The 22,452-nt window shown below is 42.7% G+C and overlaps 2 protein-coding genes across 8 annotated transcripts; one reads left to right on the top strand and one right to left on the bottom strand.

Annotated features, from left to right (window-relative positions):
* Nucleotides 1-219: 219 nt before the first annotated feature.
* CDC25C (cell division cycle 25C) lies at nucleotides 220-17,598 on the bottom strand (the record flags this gene model as incomplete). Of its 5 annotated transcripts, none has more annotated exons than XM_081899284.1 (16): nucleotides 220-642; nucleotides 2,178-2,289; nucleotides 2,422-2,555; nucleotides 2,775-2,873; nucleotides 3,351-3,413; nucleotides 5,574-5,675; nucleotides 6,848-7,003; nucleotides 7,872-7,952; nucleotides 8,966-9,094; nucleotides 9,838-9,936; nucleotides 10,174-10,263; nucleotides 10,427-10,463; nucleotides 12,540-12,573; nucleotides 13,386-13,468; nucleotides 15,305-15,421; nucleotides 17,520-17,598. In XM_081899284.1, 15 exons carry the CDS (start codon nucleotides 15,412-15,414, stop codon nucleotides 502-504), a joined length of 1,470 nt encoding a protein of 489 aa, XP_081755410.1. In that variant the 3' UTR covers nucleotides 220-501. The 5 variants fall into 5 exon arrangements, with proteins under 5 accessions (XP_081755410.1, XP_081755409.1, XP_081755408.1 ...); XM_081899283.1 differs by having other exon boundaries at nucleotides 17,483-17,570; XM_081899282.1 differs by lacking the exon at nucleotides 17,520-17,598 and adding an exon at nucleotides 17,058-17,068.
* Nucleotides 17,434-22,402, top strand: LOC309363186 (oocyte-specific histone RNA stem-loop-binding protein 2-like). 3 transcript variants are annotated; one of them, XM_081899286.1, is made up of 5 exons: nucleotides 17,434-17,563; nucleotides 18,341-18,418; nucleotides 20,912-21,001; nucleotides 21,850-21,957; nucleotides 22,209-22,402. In XM_081899286.1, the coding sequence occupies exons 1-5, from the start codon at nucleotides 17,514-17,516 to the stop codon at nucleotides 22,369-22,371; spliced, it is 489 nt and encodes a 162-aa protein (XP_081755412.1). In that variant the 5' UTR covers nucleotides 17,434-17,513; the 3' UTR covers nucleotides 22,372-22,402. The 3 variants fall into 3 exon arrangements, with proteins under 3 accessions (XP_081755412.1, XP_081755413.1, XP_081755414.1); XM_081899287.1 differs by having other exon boundaries at nucleotides 20,912-20,986; nucleotides 21,847-21,957; XM_081899288.1 differs by lacking the exon at nucleotides 17,434-17,563 and adding an exon at nucleotides 17,593-17,707.
* The last annotated feature ends 50 nt before the right edge of the window (nucleotides 22,403-22,452 follow it).

Below are 22,452 nucleotides of genomic sequence, written 5' to 3' on the forward strand. Positions count from 1 at the left end.
TTTCGGGAGGTGGGTATTATTGAGTTACTGCTTTTATTTTATATACTGTGATCTTTTAATGTAAACTGCCCTGAGACCTCCCGGTGTAGGGCGGTGTATAAATTTAATAAATAAATAATAAATAAATCTAGGAGACATTAGTTATATTTCCCCAAAATTGTAATATATTGACCACTACACTGCACAGGAAGAAATGCATATGCAAAGGAGTAACAGGTATTATGTTCCAGTACAGTTTATTCTACCATTAAAACCAGACGCTTAAGTGCCAGTTCACACTGAGCTCCTTCTCAAATGAAAACTTGTGGAAACGCAAATGACGCTTCCCTAACATTTCTGAGCTCTCCCTTATTGCAGCAACTGACATGCACTCCTAAGTGCTGGCTTCCTCACTTTCTGAGCCTCTGTGTGGCGCAGTCAATTATAGAGACCTCAGGTTATCCCTTTGCCAGGGAAGAGTCCTCTTAGAGCAGAATCCCTTCTCCAAGACAGCCTTTGTCCTCACGGCTTCATGAGACGCGCAACCTGACCCCTCCACCTCCGCTCTCCTGCCCATGTCTTGCTTCTGGTGCGGAACTTGAGCATCTCTGCCTTGAAGTCCTGGTGGCGCATGGGGCAGTAGCTCTGGGGCTCACACAGCTCCTAAGGGGAAGGGAGACGCAGCAGAATGCAAGGTCTGGAGCTTTTCTTTCAAAGCCAAAGACCCAGTGAATTCATCACAAACATATCAAGCCACAACTTAAGAAACCCCAAACAGTGCATTTCCAGCTCTTTGGCACATAGGAGGAGGAAAACTGAAGTCTTGTGGACTTTTTCAGTTAAAGGATGAGAAACCATGAAAGGGTCTGGATGGGACTCAAGCAGATTCTTATATAACCATATAAGCACGCCTTCCCCTTCCATATTCTCCTGCTTTTATGTACAATTAGCTGCTCAACATTGTTCCCTAGAGGAAACACATCCTTTCCCCATCTAATTTCTTATGTCACATCAAAGGATTTCAAGTTCTACACAAGAAGCATATTACATCTATGTCCCATGCCTCCTCCAAGGCGCTTAGGTTGAGGTGACTAAGTTCTAGTTTAACATTCCTTCAGATTTGGTCAGTGGCGTAGTGTGGGTTGTCGGCACCCGGGGCAAGGCAAGTAATTTGCACCTCCTAACCCGTGGATTTGCGCCCCCTAACCCTAACCCCCAGATGTTGCGCCCGGTGCGGCCGGCCCCCCCTGCACCCCCCACGCTACGCCACTGGATTTGGTGCATTCCTGCCCCATGATTTAAATGTGTGCAATATAGATTTCCCTAAGCTTCTTTAAGCACAGAATTCCAGGATTCCTGCACATCACTCAACAACAACAGTTTACCCACTACATCCTCAGTGATGAGAGGCCTGGCATAATCATAATAGGGAGATATTTTTTTTACCAACCTGCTGACCAGCATCTAGCAATAGAAAGCCCTGACAGTCTGCCCACAACACAAACATGGGACCTATATTTTTTGAGTTCCAAACAAGGATACGACAAATGCATTGAAGACTACTTTGTATTCTCATTTTGTATTTTCCTGTTGTGAACCGCCCTGGGATCTTCAGATGAAGAGCAGTATATAAATTGAACAAACAAACAATTAACTTCAACTGGTCCAAAATACTGCAGCTCCATGTGCTTCCACTTGTAATTCAAAGTGCTGGTTTATACCTACCGAGATCTATGTTTGGATCAAGGAGTCCAAAGGACTGACTGTGCCCATATTTGTTAAGCTTATTAAGGTGATCTTCCACTGGTGTTCCTCTTTCAGATGTAGAAGAGTGGAGACAGGACCTTCACTGAGGTGGCACCACAACTGTGCAACACCCTTGCCCGGGTTGTTAGTCTGGTGCATATGTTACCTAACTTTTTGTGCCTGATTTCATTTGCCTGAGCTTTTTAAATGAACAATAATTGATTCTTGATTGCTTCTTGCTATCTCAGCTGTTGGAATTCAATCTGATGCATTATAGAGACATTTTATACTGATCTTTTTAGGATTTGTTTTTAGGTATTGTTTTCTTGTCCCTCAAAACATGCACAAGAGGGTTGACAAGACATCATTTTCCCATTTGCTAGGAGAACCCAAATCTTGGAATGAGATGTTCCTGCATAGTAGGATTATGAAGTCAAAGTCTTGGCTGTTACCTTGTATTCTATGAAGAAGTCCTTATAGCCACCCTGAAGGACATACAGTTCAGGATAGTGCAGCGCAGGATACTCATTCATGGCTCTGTCTTCTTCCCTCAGATAGCGACACCTTCAAGTAACAGCAAGGCAGGAAGAGTAAGCAGAAAGGCAAGACAAAAGCCACCCTATCAAGCAAAGGACCTCCAAAACCCCACCTGTTTATCCTGCTCCCAAGAGCTGCCTCACTGAGACCCACACTCACATCTTTGGGCCCCTCTCTGAGGAATATTCACAGTGGAAAACAAGGATGAGGCGCTTCTGAGGCGTTGATGAGAGAAGAGGCTTCCTCAGGAAGGATTCAAATAGATCATCTTCCCTGGGGATATTCAGAGCCCCCTGTAGTTAGAAACAGAAAACAAATTCTCAGAATGAGGTACAAGGCATCAACATCAGCTGGTCGTGGTTGTCTAGCATTGATATGCAGAAGCCCCACATGGAGGTGTGAGGAATTTAACTGTGATGTTTTGCATATGCCTTGCCACTGAGGTAAGGCCATCCCATCATGCAGCCCACAAAACCAATCACCACCCGTAATTAAGCGCATGATTCTCTCACCATGATATGTCCCCCATCATACTCATAGGGGTAGCGACAGTCAATAATGCAGAACTTCTCTATAAGGCTTTGGAACTGACCTTGGAGCAGAGCAGCCATCTAAAAGAATAGCAGAACAAGACCCAAGTTCAACTCGTCGCTGTCTCTCAAGCCTTACCTACATCACAGGGCGGTTGTCAGGATAAAATGCAGCTAGAAATGGGGGAAGAATCATCTCTACCACCACCTTGAGCTCCTGGGAGGGAAGGTGGGCTAAAAATGAAGTAAACAAAACTACAAGCTCTACTATTTCTTCCCTGTCATTACATGGTTACCTATTATATCCTAAGGTGGAGGATAGCTCTAGCAGGTAACACTAAAGGTAGACTGAGGTATAGCTGGGGTCCTTCAGTTAGTGCACAAAACACAAATCTGTATTGGGGTGGGAAGGACAGCTATATCCCCACCCCCCAAGTACCTTCTGGGATTTTTATAGAACCAAGTGTGGGTCAAGGAGCCAAAATTCAGCTGATGTGGAGGAAACCAAAGGGCCAAAGACACAGACGCACACAGATAACAGAAGAGGTGATTGCTCACGGTCTCTGAAGTGATGTATTTCAGGTCCTGATGCCTTCCTGCTACTGTTGGCAGTGAATACACCTAGAGACAATGCAGCCACGTTCCACTTCAGGCTTTGCAATAGCTCCCAAACCCCCCCAGATCTCCTAAGCCCCAGCAAAATAAATTCTAAAACCAAAGCTGTGATCCTAAGTGCACTTAATTGGAACCAAACCCCAGTGAACTCCATAATGAGACCTACTTCTTAGAAAGCATACAGACATTTGGGCTGCAAGCACTGAATGTATCATCTGATTCCTGGTTCAAAAGCACTCCTTATGCTCTGAAAAGCAACGTAACCACCTGATTGATCTTTATTTGCTAGGCTGCATTTTCCGCAAGATTACAAGGCAGCGTTGAGAGTTCTACAAGAAAAATCCTTTATAGTCTGAAAACTCATACCCTGTTGGCAGAATTACACAAATTGGGGGGAAGTACGGTATATATTTTATTGGAATTGTCAGGGGCAGATTAACATGGGTGATGCCACAAAGGGATAACACCATAGGGAAGATGCCTGGAGTGTAGCCCTGTACAACCTGGTAAAAAGCAAAACACAGCAGATTGTGAATGAAGGGAGATTGTTTTTGTTCTTTTCATTTTTCAGTTGGTTTCTTGACAGCATGATTAGTGGCACTTTATTCCACTTTTGCATTGGAGAAATGTACAGTACTGCTGTTTAACTCTTAAACACCAGAGCTATATTCAGCTTAGGTGCAAGTAACGTTCCAGCAACTAGTTAAAGATGTAACGAAGGACAGCTATTCTGGCAATGCTGAGTGGTTGAAAATAGGCTTTTTGGGTAATATGCAAACACCTTTTCTGAGGAGTGATGTTGCACTCCTGTTTGTAAAATGAATCAGGATGATGCAGCAAGAGACAAATGGGATAACCCATTCAGAACTTTCAGCAGACAGTCCCCATATTCTAAAGCTTCCCTGCAATAAGAATAAAAAAATGTTGAGCGCAATACCTTAGAGCAGTGGTTCCCAACCTTATTTTGGCCATGCCCCACCTAAGCATCTCTAAAATCCTGATGCCCCTCCCCTATGACATATAATTTTTATTATTCAAAAAGAGAACTCCTATTCACGTGGAGGAAGCCTAAAAGGCCATTAACTGTTAATAGCTCATTGTCGAATTGCCCCCCTTAAAAATCAAATTGCCCCCCTGTGGGGCATGTGCCCCACGTTGGGAACCATGTCCTTAGAGCATGGGTAGGCAAACTAAGGATCGGGGGCCGGATCTGGCCCAATCGCCTTCTATATCTGGCCCGCTGATGGTCCGGAAATCAGCATGTTTTTACATGAGTAGAATGTGTCCTTTTATTTAAAATGCATCTCTGGGTTATTTGTGGGGCATAGGTATTTGTTCATTTTTTTTTTCAAAACATAGTCCAGCCCCCCACAAGGTCTGAGGGACAGTGGACTGGCCCCCTGCTGAAAAAGTTTGCTGATCCCTGCCTTAGTCTCTGGATTGTGAAAAAAACCTTATCTGATTCTGTGCAACAACAATTGGTAAAACAAGACTGGAGGGAAGCACAGTGGCATCTAGGCCATATTGTACTATAACATTCAATTCTCATTAATTAGTACAGAACAGTTTAACATGAAGAACTGTTTCTCCCACCCTTTTAAAGATAGCTGCTGAAGTTTTGATGGGATTGTAGGAACTGAAAGGCATTTTGACACATGGGCAGGGCAACCCATATGTCAGTCATGTGGCATCAGTTATGCCATGTGACTTACAGGTAGAATCGCCTACCCCATCTATCAAAGTTGGTGCACAGGGTGGGGCCACTAGGGCCGCAAATGTTCCCCACCCTTGAACTACCCCAATACAATTCTCACGCATATATGTACCAATCTGGTTAAGATCTTCTTGACTCATTCAGGGAGCTGCTTATAGAAATGCATTATTAGTTGGAACCCCACCCAAAACATGCAAGTAGTCTTACACCTAGGTCACAAAAACAGGTGTGTGTGTGTGTGGTATATCAATATACACCCCAAGTCCACTTGTAACTCTGTGCCTGCCCTGCTTTGCCCCCAAAAGAGGATAAACTATCAACAGGCAGTTTAAATATGTAGAAAGCTTGCATCTCCCAGCATCGGCCAACAATCAAGGTAAGAAATTCAGCATCATTGGAGAGTGAAAGACAAAAGCCAGCCTCCCTGCCCCACAAAGGTTGAAGAAACCTACACAGGAGAAATCTCCAATCAGCTGCCTGAAGCTGTGGTCTTGATCCAGTGCTCTGACAATTTCCATGTCAGAAAGGGAGGCTGCCTTCTTCAAATGCATTACCTATATAAACAAAGCAGGCAGTCATCAGCAACATGTAAGCAAATGAATCCCTGCCCAGCTACCTACTTGCTAGTTTCTCTCTGTTCACACAAGTGTGACAGTAGAAATCACATGCTACCACAAGATAGAGTGATGGCCTCCAATTTGGATGACTTTAAAAGGGCTTTGGAGAAATTCATGGCTATCAATGGCTTCTAGGGCCCCCTCTAGGCATCCTTTCTACTGTGCATGCATCTTGGTTTGTGCTCATGATGCTATTAGGACAATTGTATGCAATCAAACTTTCAATACCATTTGCGCACGCAGAAGTTCTGCTGATACTGCCTTGGCTGCAATCAGCGCACATCCTCAAGTTTCCAGCTAAAGCGCCATAACGTTTTACACTACAAATGTTACGGTTCATCTTTTCACTCTTGCTGTTAATGTACTATCACACAAAAGTGCCCTGGCAACGTGCCAAAATGCATCTGCTCCTTTGTGACGTAGCCACTCTCCTATCCCTCCTGTTAACGCCCAAAATTGGCATTCCTGTGGGTGTTTTCTTTTTAATGGAAATGAGCAAACATTTAGCACAGCAATCACAGCCCGAATATAAAAACTGAAAAGGTGTTGAAATGAAAGTGTAGTGGCATGGTGTCATGGCATGACTGATTTGCACAGCTGGGAATTATGGGTAGCCGGAACACGAACAATGGAACGGGCAGAGTGGAAGCGTGGATGCAATGACGCAGGTATGTTGGGGAAGCATCGCAAAACAACTGAGAAAACGGGGTGTTTGGATAGCTCAGTACAAATCCATTTCAAATGCACTATGAATCAAACACTTTGCTGCATACACCCGCAACTAAACAGCAGTCTGATGGGCCCCTAAGTTATGATGGCTGTGTCCTGCCTCAAAGAACAAAGGCATTGTGGGCTAAGAAATAACTGGTTGCTGGGGGAAGTGTTGCAACACTCAGGTCCTGCGTGTGACACCCCGCCTCTCTGGCATCTGGTGGACCACTGCAAGAGGAGAATGCTGGACTAGACGGGTTTATTATCTGCATCATCAGGTACGCTCTCATGACAGCAGCTATGCCCCGATAGCTGCCTGTTGATACAGCACATGGGACTGCCATTCTGCTGTCACCACCTAGACCCAGAACTCATACTTGAACCAAGCAGGATCTTACCCCATCTGGCTCCTCTTGGGTTGGGCTGTGCTTCTGTGTCACCTTGATGGGTGCTTCGTCTTCATCTTGGCTCTTTGCTGCCTTCTTCAGCGCGGGCCTGTTCAGTTTCTCTGGCAGTGATGGGGATCGGAAGAGTCGAGTCTTGTTCATAGAGACCTGCTCAGAGTGCCACATAGACAGTGATGAAAGTTGGGGAGCAGTGGGGAACTCCCTTGCTTCATTGACAATGTTTCAGGGCTCCTACAAAAAAGGCTGGTGGTGAGCAGCACCAGCCTCATCCTCATGATTTTAGTTTTTGGTAATTACTAGAGAGATCAGGGATGGGGAGCTAAAAGAGCAGATTCTTATAACACGCCCCTGTGTATAAGACAAATTAGCCAAGTCTCACCTATTTTGAGGGACTCAAAATTAAGAAAATGGGGAAGATTGCCCCCGTGTATAAGACTACCCCCCTTTTAACATTTTTTAGTAAAAAAAACCTAATCTTGTACATGGAAAAGTACAGTATAAGTTATTATTAAGTTTAAGTTAAGTCTGCTGCAACTGGATTTCTGACAAACTGTGCCATTCCTGAATGTATTGGATTTGTGACCATTACACTCATTTTCCTTCAGTAGCAGTAAAGCTCTGCTGGATGAAGTACAATTGCCTCTGGCCTATTTTGGGGAACTCTGCAAGGTGTTTAAGTCTTTCCTTCATACGCGTGACAATTATGACATCAGGTGGTTGGCAGGTAGGTGTGACTTGGCTAATTTGGCCTGGCAGGCCTGATTAAGCATGCAGGCTAGATGTTCCCCATCTCTAACTTCATCTGAAGGAACATCACAGCTTGGAGAGGAGGGGTTAAACCTCTGCTCCCTATGTGCTGCATCCTGAATTACCTATTCAGCCTAAGATAAAACGTTAATAAATTGTTTAATAAACCCTGATGCAGTTTCTAATTACATTTTCAGGCTTTCCTCTAGTCTGAATCTTACTTGCCATAGGCAACCAAGGAAGGCTAGGTTTGCTATATACTACTTGCCTCACTGACATTGATGTCCTGAGTAAGAAGTGGTCCCGAGAGCAAAATAGCCATGCTGGAGAGATGCCCAGAAAGTGGCTTCTAAGAGAAACAAAAAAGAAAAATGCAGAACCCAAGCAGTATTTCACAGTATGAAGACAGAAGAACTTAAAACTGTTTCCTCCGCCCATAGGAAGAAACAACATGACCCTCCCCTTAAAGCAAGTGACATAGTGTTTTCATACAGAAAAAAGAGGCTTATTAGTACTACAGATGCCCAAAAGCTTTACACACGAGCTTGCCACAGGGAGGAATAAATGCTTTGGGGACAGATGACCAATAATAGTAGATGGAATAAGGGAACCTTGAGTTTTAGGGGTGGACAAGGAGTGTAATTTTGGTATGATAAAACAAAAATGGGACAAATAAACAGAACCTATTTTTGACAACCTTGCCTATGACTCCCATTAAGCATAATGTATGAAACCACTGTGTGATGTTTTGAGCCTTCCTCCATATAAAAACTACTGCACTTGGATCAAATATCCCTGTTGAGATCTCACAAGGAACTTTCGCATTTCATCATTTTCCTACTCGTAACCATTTACTGCAGATGGTTGGATGACTCTTGAGGAAATGACAACGGATGGAAAATAAACTGAATTGCATCTAGGTTTTCAGAAGTCACGATGCTGAAATCAAGACTAGATCATCTTTAGGGTAGCGGGTGAAATACAGAAGCTGCTCAGCACAGCTATGGCAACAGTGTGAAAAAAATCAGTGGCCCATTGTGAACGCTTTACTATTACATGTGTTGGGACACTTGACCATATACTTTTGAGCAAGATACCTATAAGTCTTCTACTGCTTCATGATGTTTCAGTGCAATAGTACACAAGTCCATGATTTAGCCATTACCAAACCACACTTCTCAAAAGGCTCTATCTAAGCTCTCTCTCCAACCACATTGGCAGCTTTGTAGTAGGAACAGATCCAAGACCACTGTGTTCTGGCAGCCCTGAGAATCATAACTGGCAAGATCTACTTTTCCATTTTCTAAGATTTCTTGCTTTTCACAAATGCCAATAATGGAGTGAACATATCATTTGTCTCACCTCAGTCTCTTCCTGTTCAGGGGAGAGTTCTGGAAAGCCACCCAAGGACTCTGGCATTCCTGGTGGTGTCACTGCAGAAATTGGGCTACCAAGATCTTTCATCTCATACTCCTCTAGATCACCTCCTTCCTGTCAAGAGAAGAAGCTCACAGATGGCACCTATTGCTTCTCTAGCATGATATATGTGTGTGTATCTATATATCTTTCCCCTAGAACTTTTATATATCTGTGGTTGGGTAATTTGGCTTTTATATTAGTTTTCTGTACTAGGAAATATTTGATTGTCCTTAACTGTTGAGATGAAAGCACCTGTTCTGTTGGTATGTTTTTTTGTCTCGATACTTGAATATTCCTGTAAGTGCATGTGCTATTTGTTAGTTTTGGCAATTCAAAATGTAACCATATATATAATTGCACATAAACTGATTCCCTTGGTGAGCCACACCTCCCTTGTAAGAAGGGACACACGATGGGGGCCAGCATCTATCACCATTACATGCCTTGGTGCTGGGAGATTAATTCTGAGCTCCCTAACCAAATGCTTCATCCCCATTCATGTCCAATGGAGAAGTTCCCTGCATCGTGAAGCTTGAAAGACTGGCCTGAACTGGACATTTAAGTGGAGTACTCTGGTAGACTAATGCTCCCAAGGAACAATGATTTTTGTAGAGGAGAAAAAATATGTAGACCTGCAATGCATGGATTCCCATGTATCAGTATAGATGAAACTGAAAACAAATCAAATTATGGTGTTGGCCATACTGATAAGGGGTAGGTCTGACTACTACTTAATATCTATACCCACTCATAGCTGAAAAGGTCCAAACCTAGTTCTATTTGAACAGCAAGTACTGTAAACAGTATTAACTTACCAGCATAGTAGCATAGGTCTGCTGTGCATCTCGTGGTTTTTTCCAGAACAGCAGGGATTTGGGCATGCTCCACCTTGGGTGCTTAACAGGGCTACCCTCCTGGAAGGAGATAAGGAAAGGAGGTGGCTTTTAGAGTTGAGAACTACCTCTGGAATCAAGAACCTAGGGAAGTTTCAGGGAAGTTAAGCTAAGTATTATCACCATGAAGTGAAAAGAAGGGCCTAGCTTCTGTACCCTTCTGGTAAGCAAAGACTTCTGCCTGCCTGATATCCCGGCCTGCAGCTTACTAATATGGCTGGAAACCCCAGCTTGCTGCAAAAATAAATAAATACTCACATTCTCTTTGTTCATGGAAGGACTGCTGATCACCCTGCTAATGCGTCGGAAGCAGCTTGGAGTGTCTGGTGTGCTACACAGTACCCGGGACTGGAAGACCAAGCAGAGAAACACATTTTCAGTAAATTAATATTGGTTGTGAATCTTAGAACGGGGGCTCCAAGTCCTCTGACTCATTATCTCACAGTTCTCTGGCAGCAGAATATTACAAAGAGGTGAGTGAATTCCACCTCACCAGACAGGAAATACTCACCTGGAGCAATTGTGAACACTGCCTCCCTGAAAGTCTGCTGGGAGAAAGAGACAACTAGTCAGAAAGCCTTCTCATTGAAAAAGAGTGATCAATCTGTCAATCCCAATCTGCCTTGTATACACTTGCTAGAAATCCACTAGGATGGTAACACTTGTCCAGCAGGAGGAGATTTCAGCCAATTTTTCAGTCTGAAGAACTGAGGCAAGGTCTCCTGGCCTTTCTGGAAATCACTTTAGAGTCCACCTCCTGGTTTATTCACAGGACAGTTCCTTATTTTATAAACTTGGTGTTAAGTTCATGCTACCCACTCACTTTTCATATTTCCAACATCTGGGGTCAACTTCCAGATGACACACAAAACTAAACCCCAACGTTCTCTTTATTCTCACAATAAACTAACCTAAAAAGGTAAAGGTACCCCTGACCATTAGGTCCAGTCGTGACCGACTCTGGGGTTGCAGCGCTCATCTCGCTTTACTGGCCGAGGGAGCCGGCGTACAGCTTCCGGGTCATGTGGCCAGCATGACTAAGCCGCTTCTGGCGAACCAGAGCAGCACACGGAAACACTGTTTACCTTCTGGCCAGAGCGGTACCTATTTATCTACTTGGACTTTGACGTGCTTTCGAACTGCTAGGTTGGCAGGAGCAGGGACCGAGCAACGGGAGCTCACCCCGTCGCGGGGATTCGAACCGCTGACCTTCTGATCGGCAGGTCCTAGGCTCTGTGGTTTAACCCACAGCGCCACCCACGTCCCTATAAACTAACCTAGCAAAGACCAAATCTTAAGAATGCTGGTGTGCAAAGAAAAAGCAGTGCAAGTCCTTTGTACAGCCATTTTGCTTGTGAATCCTGATGAGCAAAATATCATCAATTGGACCAGCATCTTATAGATTCAGCATCCTCAGCTCATGGATAGTGACTTACTGATGTGGGTGCATGAAAATTAAGCAATGGACCAACCACTCTCCACCTGCACTTGGGTTGGAATTTTCCAACAGAGACAGACAGACATTCAGAGGGTAAGGCACCTTTTCCCTCTACTGATAAAAACCCACATTTTAATCATGTAAGAGTTCATCTATATTGTGAATAAATCCATCTAAGGCTGAAAAGGTCTGGCTTGTATTTCACTACAGTTTGGGTCAAACTATTGATATGAATGTTTGGGACTGCAAATATCAAGAGCTTTGGCAACTCAAGTTCTACCTGTGTCCACCAGGCATGAAAGTTACGTCGTATGCAACTAAACCATGCAAATTAGTAGCAAGCTGTTCCCCAGTTTATAAGGCATTTCCAATGCATCTTCTTTAGCAATGAACAAATAAATTGTTTTAAGAAAAGTGAGAAGAAAGGAATCTAGGGCCTGCCAGACTGTTTGGTAGAAAAGCAACAAAAAAAGAAGAAAAAGAAAAAAAGCACAAAAGCCTCCACAAGCATCTCTACAGTTTTCTAAATATACTTTGGCAAACCCTTGAAAAAGACAAGAGTGGTAAGCTATAAAACATACTAGGGACATGGGTGGCACTGTGGTCTAAACCACTGAGCCTAGGGCTTGCCGATCGGAAGGTTGGCGGTTCGAATCCCCACGATGGGGTGAGCGCCCATTGCTCGGTCCTTGCTCTTGCCAACCTAGCAGTTCAAAAGCACGTCAAAGTGTAAGTAGATACACAGGTACTGCTCCGGCAGGAAGGTAACAGCGTTTCCGTGAGCTGCTCTGGTTTCGCCAGAAGCGGCTTAGTCATGCTGGCCACGTGACCTGGAAAAACTCTCTGCAAACGTTGGCTCCCTCGGCCAGTAAAGCGAGATGAGTGCTGCAACCCCAGAGACGTTCGCAACTGGACTTAACTGTCAGGGGTCCTTTACCTTTTTATAAAACATACTTGCTGCCAAAGAACCCAAATATGTCTGTGCTTTGCTCAGGTTCACAGATTTCTAGCTCTCAGGGCTCAAAAAAGGAAACCACCTAATTGGGAAAGAATCGTCCCTCTCTCCTATCATTCTCAGCTTTATCCCCCATTATTTTCAGCTTTGAAAGCAGATCAACATTTTAAACACAAATGGTGGTGGTGGGCTAATACTAATATGCTGTAAGAATGTGATGGCATAACTTACAGCTTATTCTGGAGTCCCATTGAACCCTTCTGACCTATAAAAGAATAAAGAAATCAGCAAAAGACCAGAAAAGATCCAGGCTTGAAGTGTAAGTGACAAGACAAGAGCCAGAAGATGTTCCTACCTGTAAAAATGGCTTAACCACTGGTTCCCAAACTTTCCCCCCATGGACCACTTGAAAATTGCCAGTGGTCTTCCCAGACCACTTAATTGTTTTTCTTCCTTTTGTAGCAATTGTAACAGCTGTGCAATATGCTGATTTTTAATTGCTTATTTTATTTAGTGTATTGTATTTTATTGTATTACAATTTGCATTCCATATAATTAAAATTAGAATACAACATAAGAAATAAAAGAAGCAATGAAAATACAACTAAAAACCAATATTAATATTTATTGCAATCATGCCGCAGACTGCCTGAATGAAGCTTGTGAACCACTGGTGGACAACAGGCCAGTTTGGGACCCCTGCCCTAGACTAACCAGAAAACAAATCACAAAAGCCTACTGGAAGCACACAATGAGGGGTGTGGCTTGGGAAGAGAGCTTTCCCAGGGTTCTAATAAAATGGCAGTGGGAGAGTCCAGGGCACTTGTTTCCACAAGTTGCCTGGCATGTTAACATGTAATCAAATTATCTGAGGGGGCTTGATTTACTGACAATTTTATGCTGCATTTCTTATGGTTCTTTTATTTTAGTGAGCCATTCAGAGAATGTTGTCATTGGGCAGCCCATATAAATGCCCTAACACATTAGCCATTTGAACAGAGCTGCAGGAATCAAGACAAGCAGCAGCATGCAGAGAATTGTGCTGCTGGCAACAAATATTACCAGTTTCCAATGTACCTGGGGACTGGCTGAAGTTGAAGGCAATTTCCTCTTCCCCATTGCTGAGATTGGACAGATCTAGGCAGCGTCTTGGTGTATCCCTGCATGAACAAAGTAACAGGAATGCTTGGGAGAAACACACACATCTTATACGAATTAATACAGATCATAAAAGACTGAATTTCTGATTGAAATATAAAGTTTGTGAGTGTATTCTGGTCTGTGTGCTTCTCTCCTAAGACAGTAATCACAATTAGTAGACAAATTGCATTTAGCTGCCATTTCATCAGCTTCTACTATACATGATCAGGGGATAACAACCAGTTTAGAATGCTGCAGCAGAGAAGTAATTACTAAGGACTGAAGTCAGATTAGGATTTAGATTAAGTGAGATGCATTTAAGACTCACTGACTACCTTAAGCCCCATTTGCCAACTTCCATCAGGACCCTAATCGTGTCTACTCAAAAGTAAGTCCTATTGAACTCATTGAGACTTAATTTCAGGTAACTGGGTTAAGTTTGCAGCTGCAGTCTGGCTCCAGCTCTACATCACTGCCATAGGGACACCATTTAGAGAGCACTTAAGTTGTTTTTACTATGATCTGCTTTAGAATTAGCTGCTGTGTTTTGATTAATTGCAACCGCTATTTTTTTTAAATCACCTGTGATTTTATATACTATTGCTTTGCTTTGAATATTTTGGGTGGTATTCAATGCACTCATTCTGTCAACACAAGGACTCAATGGAACTTCCCCTTTTCCTTTCCTCATATGCCCCCTAAATCTGGTCCAGGGCCCCCACCCAAACCTCCAAGGCAAATTTGGGGGTGGTGTGGGGCACACACAAATAAGAGGGGGGGTGTTCTGTTGCACTAACAGAACAAGTGCATTGTTCTGTTGCATGAATTTTCTCCACATTGCCATTGTGTGTCATTGCCACCATTTGTACTTTTCATGTACAGAGCAAAATAGCATGTTTCAATGCAAATAATTTATAGATAATGAAAGAAAATTTGACTAATTAGCACAAGCCAGATTTAATTATGGAAGGGGAAAAAATCACAATGTATGCTGCTCAGCACTAAATACAAACTAGGTCAAATGCAATATGGTTATGCTGTCAGTTCTCAATAATTATTTTACCAGTATCCATGAAAAAGACAGTCACCCAAAGTACTAGAGATGAAAATTGACATTTGTTTTTATGTTCAAGAGCCTTTACCACAGCTTTCAAATAATCATAGTTGCTTGGGCTGTAGCCTATTTACCTGTTATTTCCCTAACAAATTACATACTTGCCAAGGCCATTAAATTTTCAGCAGTTCAACTGATTTAGCCCTCTCCTTTTCAAACCCGTCTTACAATAATAAATGCAGGTCCCGCTATACAAAAATTCACTTATGTTCATGTTAATACTCAAACCTTACTATACATATTGCAGATTCAGATTTCCAAACAGTCAGACCAGTGTGTTGTACTGTAAACAAATAAAGCCTTAAACAAGCCTTGTGTTTTGCTGGTCCCCACTGGCCATTTTACCAGAGACAATAGTGGGAGAAGAGACTGGACAAACAAAGCATTTTCCTTCCTTGTTTGTCTTTTGCAAGGTTTCAGAGTTTTTTTGTCATTTAGGGGTCAAAATTCTGTGGTTGCGAACACATTTTCCCATAGGAATTAATGGAAATTGTTGACTCATTGTGCAAACACACACCTAAAGAATGATTTCCTGTGACTGCATAGTGTTTGGATAGTGATGGTGTGTAAGTTATATGTGCATGTATACTTCGCAGAGATAGTCATCTGAAAAATTAATTACACATTTGAAACTACCTAACGTGAACCATATTGTATCCACTCATTATGCTGCTAAATTAAGGAAATTGGGAAAATGCAATGTTTTCTACCTCATTTCACTATTCTGAAAAGAGAAACTTACCCGGTTAATGTGCTAAAGGTCCTGAAACCCTGAGTTAGGTTAGAGATTGGGGTAAGAGGTGCCTCTGGAGTAAAGGGTAGTGAGAACTCAGCATCCTGGAACATAATCATCCTGCATCTGGATCGGAACCCAAGACACAAATGAGAGGCATCAGCCTCTATGGGGGGAAAGTTCTCAGACATGGTTTGACACAGAATCCACTGAGCAGCTGCCTGTGGAGAACAACAATTACTATTTATATCCTGCTTTTTATTATAACCAGACTACCTTACAGCATAAACACAAAAACTGCAATATAAACAGTACAGTTATCACTGAAATTATTAAAACATACATAAAACAAACTTGACAGCAGTGAGGTTCAAAAGAACCACTCAAAAGTGGTAGCGATAAGATTAAAATAAAATACATAGTAAGCCTGCAATTTATGCACATTTAACTTGTGTGCATTCAGCTTTATGCATTTGGCAATTAAAAAAATAAAAATAAGGAGAGAGTAGCATGGAGGTGGGCATCCAGTAAAAGCCTTTGGCAATCCCACTTGCCATTGCACTCAATGTGTTGACAATACACAATTTTGGCTTTGGGAGCGAACCCTGGAACAGAACCCTCATGCAAATTGAGGGGTTATAAAATTAAAAGATTATAAACCCATCAATATACAGTACTCATCTTCCATTTCCAAAGCTAAGCAAAAGTCAAATTCTGGCAATTTATGATTAAAGCCAATTCTGTCATACATGGCTTGAATCAAGCTTATGGGTTTGTGGAGGAAAGCATCCTGGTGTTGGTAAATTATCACCAACGCAGCTGTTGCAGTTTGTCACCCAGCGACCTCACTCTTCCCTGGCCCCACACATGTAGGAATATCTGCTAGTTTCCTGCACCCATCTGTCCATGGAAGTTTAATCCCTCACAAAGCTGCGTTTCTTCAGGTCGTCTGAAGACTTGTTCCTCCAGTGCCAGATTTACATATAAACTAAACAAGCTATAGCTTAGGACCCCACTCTCTTGGTGGCCCCCAAAAGATTTAATGGGGGGAAAACTGGATGTACATTTCAAAAATATAAGATAAATAAAATAAAACCTACATACAGCAACAGTGTTTTGTGTTGTGTAGGCTCCTATGATGTACGTAATGGGCCCCGCCTGCTAGCCTGCTCCCTAAAATATCACTGGTTTGCTATTATTATTTCATGTTATAGCAAGTTTCTAGAGACTAGATTATGAGTCTTTGTAAATTGTGTTTTAAAGGAACTTTTGTTATTGCCAAATGCCAATGTGTTTGCATTATTAAGTTTGTTATGAATAAAAAAATCATTTTAAGTTAGAGCTTAATAATTATGTCACTATTACTATACTTTTTAATTGTATTTCAGTTCAACAATTACGTTGATAAAATACATATTTTGTCATGTGCAAATGGCTTTAGGTCCATAAATTACCATAATAGCATATATTCAACACAAAAAACAGCGACAATTTGCTGTTGATAAAGGACAGCTGGACATAAAAAGGGCCCCATTACCTTCAGTAGCTTAGGGCCTCATCAAACCTAAATCCGGCTCTGCTCTCCCCCAGACTCCCTTGACCCCATACTGCAAACATACAGTACAAGGGCAGCCAGAACCTGCAGCCCTAGGCAGGTAGAGCCTCGACTGCTCCCCACCAAGGGAATCTCTCCGTCCCCTCGAGGACCGCCACTCCGAGCAGAGCTCATCCCACCGCCTCGCTCCCGTTCCCCCAAACCCACCTGCTGCCCATCGACGCCCAGCCCTTCCCGGGACAGGCTCGAAAGCTGGGAACTTAAACCTGCCGCCCGAGCAGCCAGCCAATCCCAAACGCCGTCTTCTTCGTCAACCAACCACCGAAGCGCGGAGAAAGAGGAGCCCTAGCTACGGCTTGAACAGCTTTTCAATTGGTCAAAGTAGCCACGGGCGTCAAAGAGGCCCCGGAGCACCTATTGGGAGAGCGTAGTGGTGGTAGGCGGGGCTTTGCTTACCACGCTTGTTATTGTTCCGCAGCGGCTTTCCGCCTTCCTTTGTGCTTTTCGTGCAGCCAATCGCTTAAGGAGGGCCCGCCCCCACTACCACGCGATAGGTCAGGACTGTGCTGCAAGCCCCGCCCTTCTGAGCTACTGGAGGGAGATTTAAATCCCGGGAAGATTCTGCTCTGCACCTGACAGACACGCTGCTGTTCCATTTGAGTCATGCACCTTGGGAGCTCTGTGGGTGATGGGTGGGCTCCCGTGAGCGACAGGTGCTTGTTCCTGGATTTCTGGAATGGGTGGAATGCGAAGCTCAGTTTTTTTCCTTCTGAAATGTAACGAGAAGGAAGCTGCTGTTTGCTGGCTGCTTCGTTCTGTTCTGTTTCTTTCCCCCCGAGTATTGGTTTCCAAAGCTGGTAGGAAGAGTGCTGCAGAGCCACGGAATAAATGAATGGTTTCCTTGTAGCACAACATTTTAAAAAATGTTGTTCTAAATTTAGCTGACCAGTTACTTAAAAAAATTAGGCTCAGCACCATGTCAATTTGTCTCCCGCCCCCCATTTCCCGGGCTCAGTTTTATTTTCTGTTGGGACTAACTGTAACAGCTCTGATCCTCCTATTTTCTGAACTCATATGGAAAGGCTAGAAGGGGGTAACACGTTTGCATAAGAGGTTTGTAGTTATGTTTTGCTTTGCTCTGCAAATGTGGTTTCATGCTGCAGGGGTTTTGCTGTTTGCGTGTTATGAATGAGATGAGAACTGATAAGAGCGTAAGTGCCTGGGAACAGTTTTCAGTCCACTCTCGTTAGCTAGAATATCCGCATAGGCTAAGATCTGTTGCTCCCCTCTGAAGAAGAAGAAGAAGAGTTTGGATTTGATATCCCGCCTTTCACTCCCTTTAAGGAGTCTCAAAGCGGCTAACATTCTCCTTTCCCTTCCTCCCCCACAACAAACACTCTGTAGGGTGAGTCTGGGAGGTGTTTGGGATTGGTAATAGTCTCGTTTGTAGAATATTTATAACAAATTACTGTCTTTTAATCTTCCCTCAGTTCTCTGTACTATGGGTCATTGGTTTTCAATCATGGGGCACTTGCTGCTGGGATGTCGCCTGTGTTTCAAAGAAACAGGTAGGTGTTTCAGTGGGGATGAGATGAAGTAAGATATACCAATGAACCAATAACTTATTAGCAGCAATGAAGAAACTTTTTCCAGATAATAAGAGCCAATTCATTAGTTACGTGGATTCACAAAGGAAATCAGTTGGGAATTCTGGTGTAATGAAGGCACCAGTTTGTGATACAAATCACAATGTCTTTGAAGAGGGTTAATTGTTTGATCTCAGCCAACGTCTCATGCTTTAGAATGGAGCTTGAGAGCAGGATGAATGTAATATAGAAGGGAACAAACAATAAATCTTTTTCAGCCTCTAGTGGTCATATTAAAGCATTTAAATACAAATGAAACAAAGATAAAAGCAGCAGATACTGCATTTGCTTAAGCATTTAAGATTTGTTTAAATTAAATCAGTTAAAATGCCTGGATTTTTAAAAATTTTGCCTGGTGCTCCAAAAGATAAGTGTTGGTCTACTCGAATGAGTATCACTATGAGAAGCATAAAGAATAAAATAGTAAATGTTTTCCAAGGCACTGAAAACTGTCCAAGACTTTTGTGTTATGCCTTATTATTTTTATTTTATTTTGTCATTCATGGTCATGGGTTTACTCATTACAATAGTGAACAGGTTCCTTCTGGGAGCAATTCATGACTGCTGAGCTGGAAATAAACACAATAAGGAGGCTACCTTGTATATAGTACATGAACTAGGGAATGAAACTGGCAGCAACTTGTACCTCCTCTAATTATGGACAGCCAATCACTGTCTTTTGGCCTAGTTCATTTTATAGGGTTACTGTTGTGATTTTTAAAAGTGTATGAGTGAAGAAAACTGAGAAATGCACTTTGATTCCCATGAGGAAAGGTGGGATAGCTATGTCATAAGAAAGGTAAAGGGACCCCTGACCATTAGGTCCGGTTGCGGACGACTCGGGTTGCGGCGCTCATCTCGCTTTATTGGCCGAGGGAGCCAGCGTACAGCTTCCGGGTCATGTGGCCAGCATGACTAAGCTGCTGAAATGTGAGGGAACGTGTGGTCTCAAGGTATAAATGAATCCATATTATTAATAAAACATTTCCCTTCTCCCCATTCAAGGCCACAATGTTGCATAGAGCAAGCATTCCCAAACTGTGGTCCACAGGTGGACTGTGAGCCTCTTTCAGGTGGCATGTCTGTAAAAATGTGATTAAAAGTTACACAGCATCTAGCACAGTGCACTGCACTTCCTACAACAGGCAGAAAAATAATTAAATCGTCTTCCAAGAAACTCAGCAATTTTCAAGTGGTCTTGGTGGTGAGTTTGGGAACTGCTAGTATAGAAGATGTTGCAATAATATGTAGCACCTGGGTTCCTCAAACTGGCAGGCAGTGTTTGGTTTAGGGAATGTATAACACTAATATTGCATGATTCAGGTAGCTGCACACAAAACCTGAGGTTTAGTTATGCATGCTCTGGGGAGAGTAGCCAAGAGATTGCTTGGACACTTGGAAAATGTTAAAATTAATGGGAAGGTTGGGGAGAAACAAAACGGAGCATATTGAATTGAGCATTGGTTTAGGTATTTTTAGTTTGGCATGAAGAGTGTCAGACATATCATGGGTGATAATCAGGCGATTATTGCAGGCTAGCATATTGTACATGGAATGTGACACAAAATGGAACAATAAAAATGCTAACTTTCCTTCACCTCTAACTTAATGTCCCACATTATGAATTTGCACATTTAAAGCCCATGCTGTCCAGCCTTAAACTGGCACAACATTAAGACTGATTTCAAAGTTTATGGGCTTTCTCCATAGTGTGTGGTTCTGATCTTGAACTGGGTCTGAAAGTTGTATGGTTGCCTTGCTATTGAGTTTCAACCATTACCGGTAGTTCCTGGAGATAGAAACCTTTTGCAGAAACCATTTATTAAAGGGATCCTGATGCATCAACTCCATTTCTAAGAAATAACTGCTATTTGTACATTGAGACATCCTGTTATGCACCTCTTAGTTGAAAAAATGTACCCTTTAGGCTGCTTCTGTGGCTTCAGACAGTGGCGTAGCGTGGGTTGTCAGCACCCGGGGCAAGGCAAGTAATTTGCGCCCCCTAACCTGTGGATTTGGGCCCCTTAACCCGTGGATTTGCGCCCCCTAACCCTAACCCCCAGATGTTGCGCCCGGTGCGGCTGGCCCCCCCTGCACCCCCCACGCTACGCCACTGGCTTCAGATGGCAGTAACTACTTAAAGGTTCACTTTACTTTACTGAATAAAAGATCCTACTGATTTTCAGAGGCATGTTTTAACCCGTGAATACCTTTCAGTAGTGACCATGGTAGATTGGGGGTTCTCGCCATAGCTGGCTCTAGCCTATTTTTCATGCTCTGTAATCAAAACAGATGATAAACAGTGAAGTCATATTTGAAGGAGACCCACTTAAGTAAATAGATTTAAGTAACTTTCAGTAGGCCTACTCCAAGTATGACTACCATTGGATATTGGCTCTCATTTTCTTGGAACAGGCCTTCATCCCAGGTCTTTCCTGTTGAAATGGTGAGTGTGTGTGTAGGCACCAGCCCAGAAAGGACAACAGAATCCAGACCAGAATCCAGGTAAGTTTTAGTAGGACTGTAGTGCTTTTATTTGGGGGTGCGGGGGCTTATATATCATAAACACACTTACTACAAACTTATACCTATATGTACATCCATTGATACAGTTTACATGTTGTTCACATTCTGTTTTGTTCACATTTGTATCCTGATTTATTTGACTTTTAGAAGACACCTGAAAGCTGTCCTGTTTAGGGAAGTTTTTAATGTTTGAACTTTTATTGTGTTTTTAATGTTCTGATGGGAGCTGCCCAGAGTGACTGGGGAAACCCAGCCAGATGAGCGGGGTATAAATAATAAATTATTATTTTAATTATTTTATTATTATCATTATTATTTTATTTCCTAGTTCATATTGATTTCATATTAACAGATATACATCTCTGTTCCCTTAACCATCTAATAATTTCTACCTTATCTCATATTTTTTGTAATAATTCTACTTTATAAAGCTTCCACTTTCCCTATGATATGCACTCATTTAAAACCAATTTTCCCTATATTGAGCTGCCATTGAGAAACAAAACCCAAGAACCTCTTTTGATAAATAATTTCAAAATGTCATCTGGGACCTCTCTCTGTCAATCTCTGCACCACTTTCTCATAGGCACTTTTCTTTATCTTACTAATCAGTAGCATCCCATATAGTTAGCTTTTGCTTATTTGCTGCTGCTAATTTTTCAGTTTAAATAAAAACACAAAATTTGCTTTGATTCCTCAAAAAATGTTTATTTGGATATGCTGAAAATACGGCATTCTTAACTACATCAACTCATTCACCTCATGTCTTCCAATACTGTTTATTACTGATGAAGAATTTGCATTTAGCATTACATCTCTTCTCTCAGCAGGTCTGGCGTGGAAACAGATGTGGCTGTCTTGCAAAGGAGGCAGAAGCAGATAGACTATGGGAAAAACACCATTGGTTACCAGTGCTTTGTACAGCAGGTGCCGAAGTGAGCAAAGCGAGTTGTTTATCTACCAAGTCTTTATCTTCATGTAGCACGGGCTTGGAGTCCACAGCTTTCCTTTCCAAATGGTGGCTGGCAGCTGTTCTCTAAACCTACTTCAAGGGACTGGCATTTGAGACATTCACTTTGGCATCTGCTCCTGATGAACCATTGGGAAAGGTTACCACTTTTTGGGGGTGGGGGCTTAATGTGGTCTTAAACGGTAGAACCTAACAAGTGTTCATGCTTTGTTCTAGAGCTGCTCGGCAGCCAGGTGTTCACCCAAGAACTCCAAATAAATATAAGAAGTACAGTCGCCGCTCCTGGGACATGCAGATCAAACTGTGGCGACGGGCACTGCATGGCTGGGACCCACCTGGACTTGAGTTCACAGGAACTGGACAGGGAAGTATTTGCTAGTGTCTCTTAGCTATTCCGGGATAATCTGGGGGAAGATTATGTGTGTCCAGTTTTCCCTGCCCAAATCTTTTGCTCTAGAGA

The sequence above is a fragment of the Podarcis melisellensis genome, assembly GCF_964234715.1.
Source record: "Podarcis melisellensis genome assembly, chromosome: 2".
Classification (NCBI taxonomy): Eukaryota; Metazoa; Chordata; class Lepidosauria; order Squamata; family Lacertidae; genus Podarcis; species Podarcis melisellensis.

Excerpts from the sequence above, each read along its gene's own strand:
- LOC309363186 (XM_081899286.1), top strand. The coding sequence starts at position 17,514 with ATGCACCTTGGGAGCTCTGTGGGTGATGGGTGGGCTCCCGTGAGCGAC. Across the intron at positions 18,419-20,911 it reads CCTGTGTTTCAAAGAAACAG|GCCTTCATCCCAGGTCTTTC; the intron begins GTAGGTGTTTCA and ends TTCTTGGAACAG. Across the intron at positions 21,958-22,208 it reads TTTGTACAGCAGGTGCCGAA|AGCTGCTCGGCAGCCAGGTG; the intron begins GTGAGCAAAGCG and ends GCTTTGTTCTAG.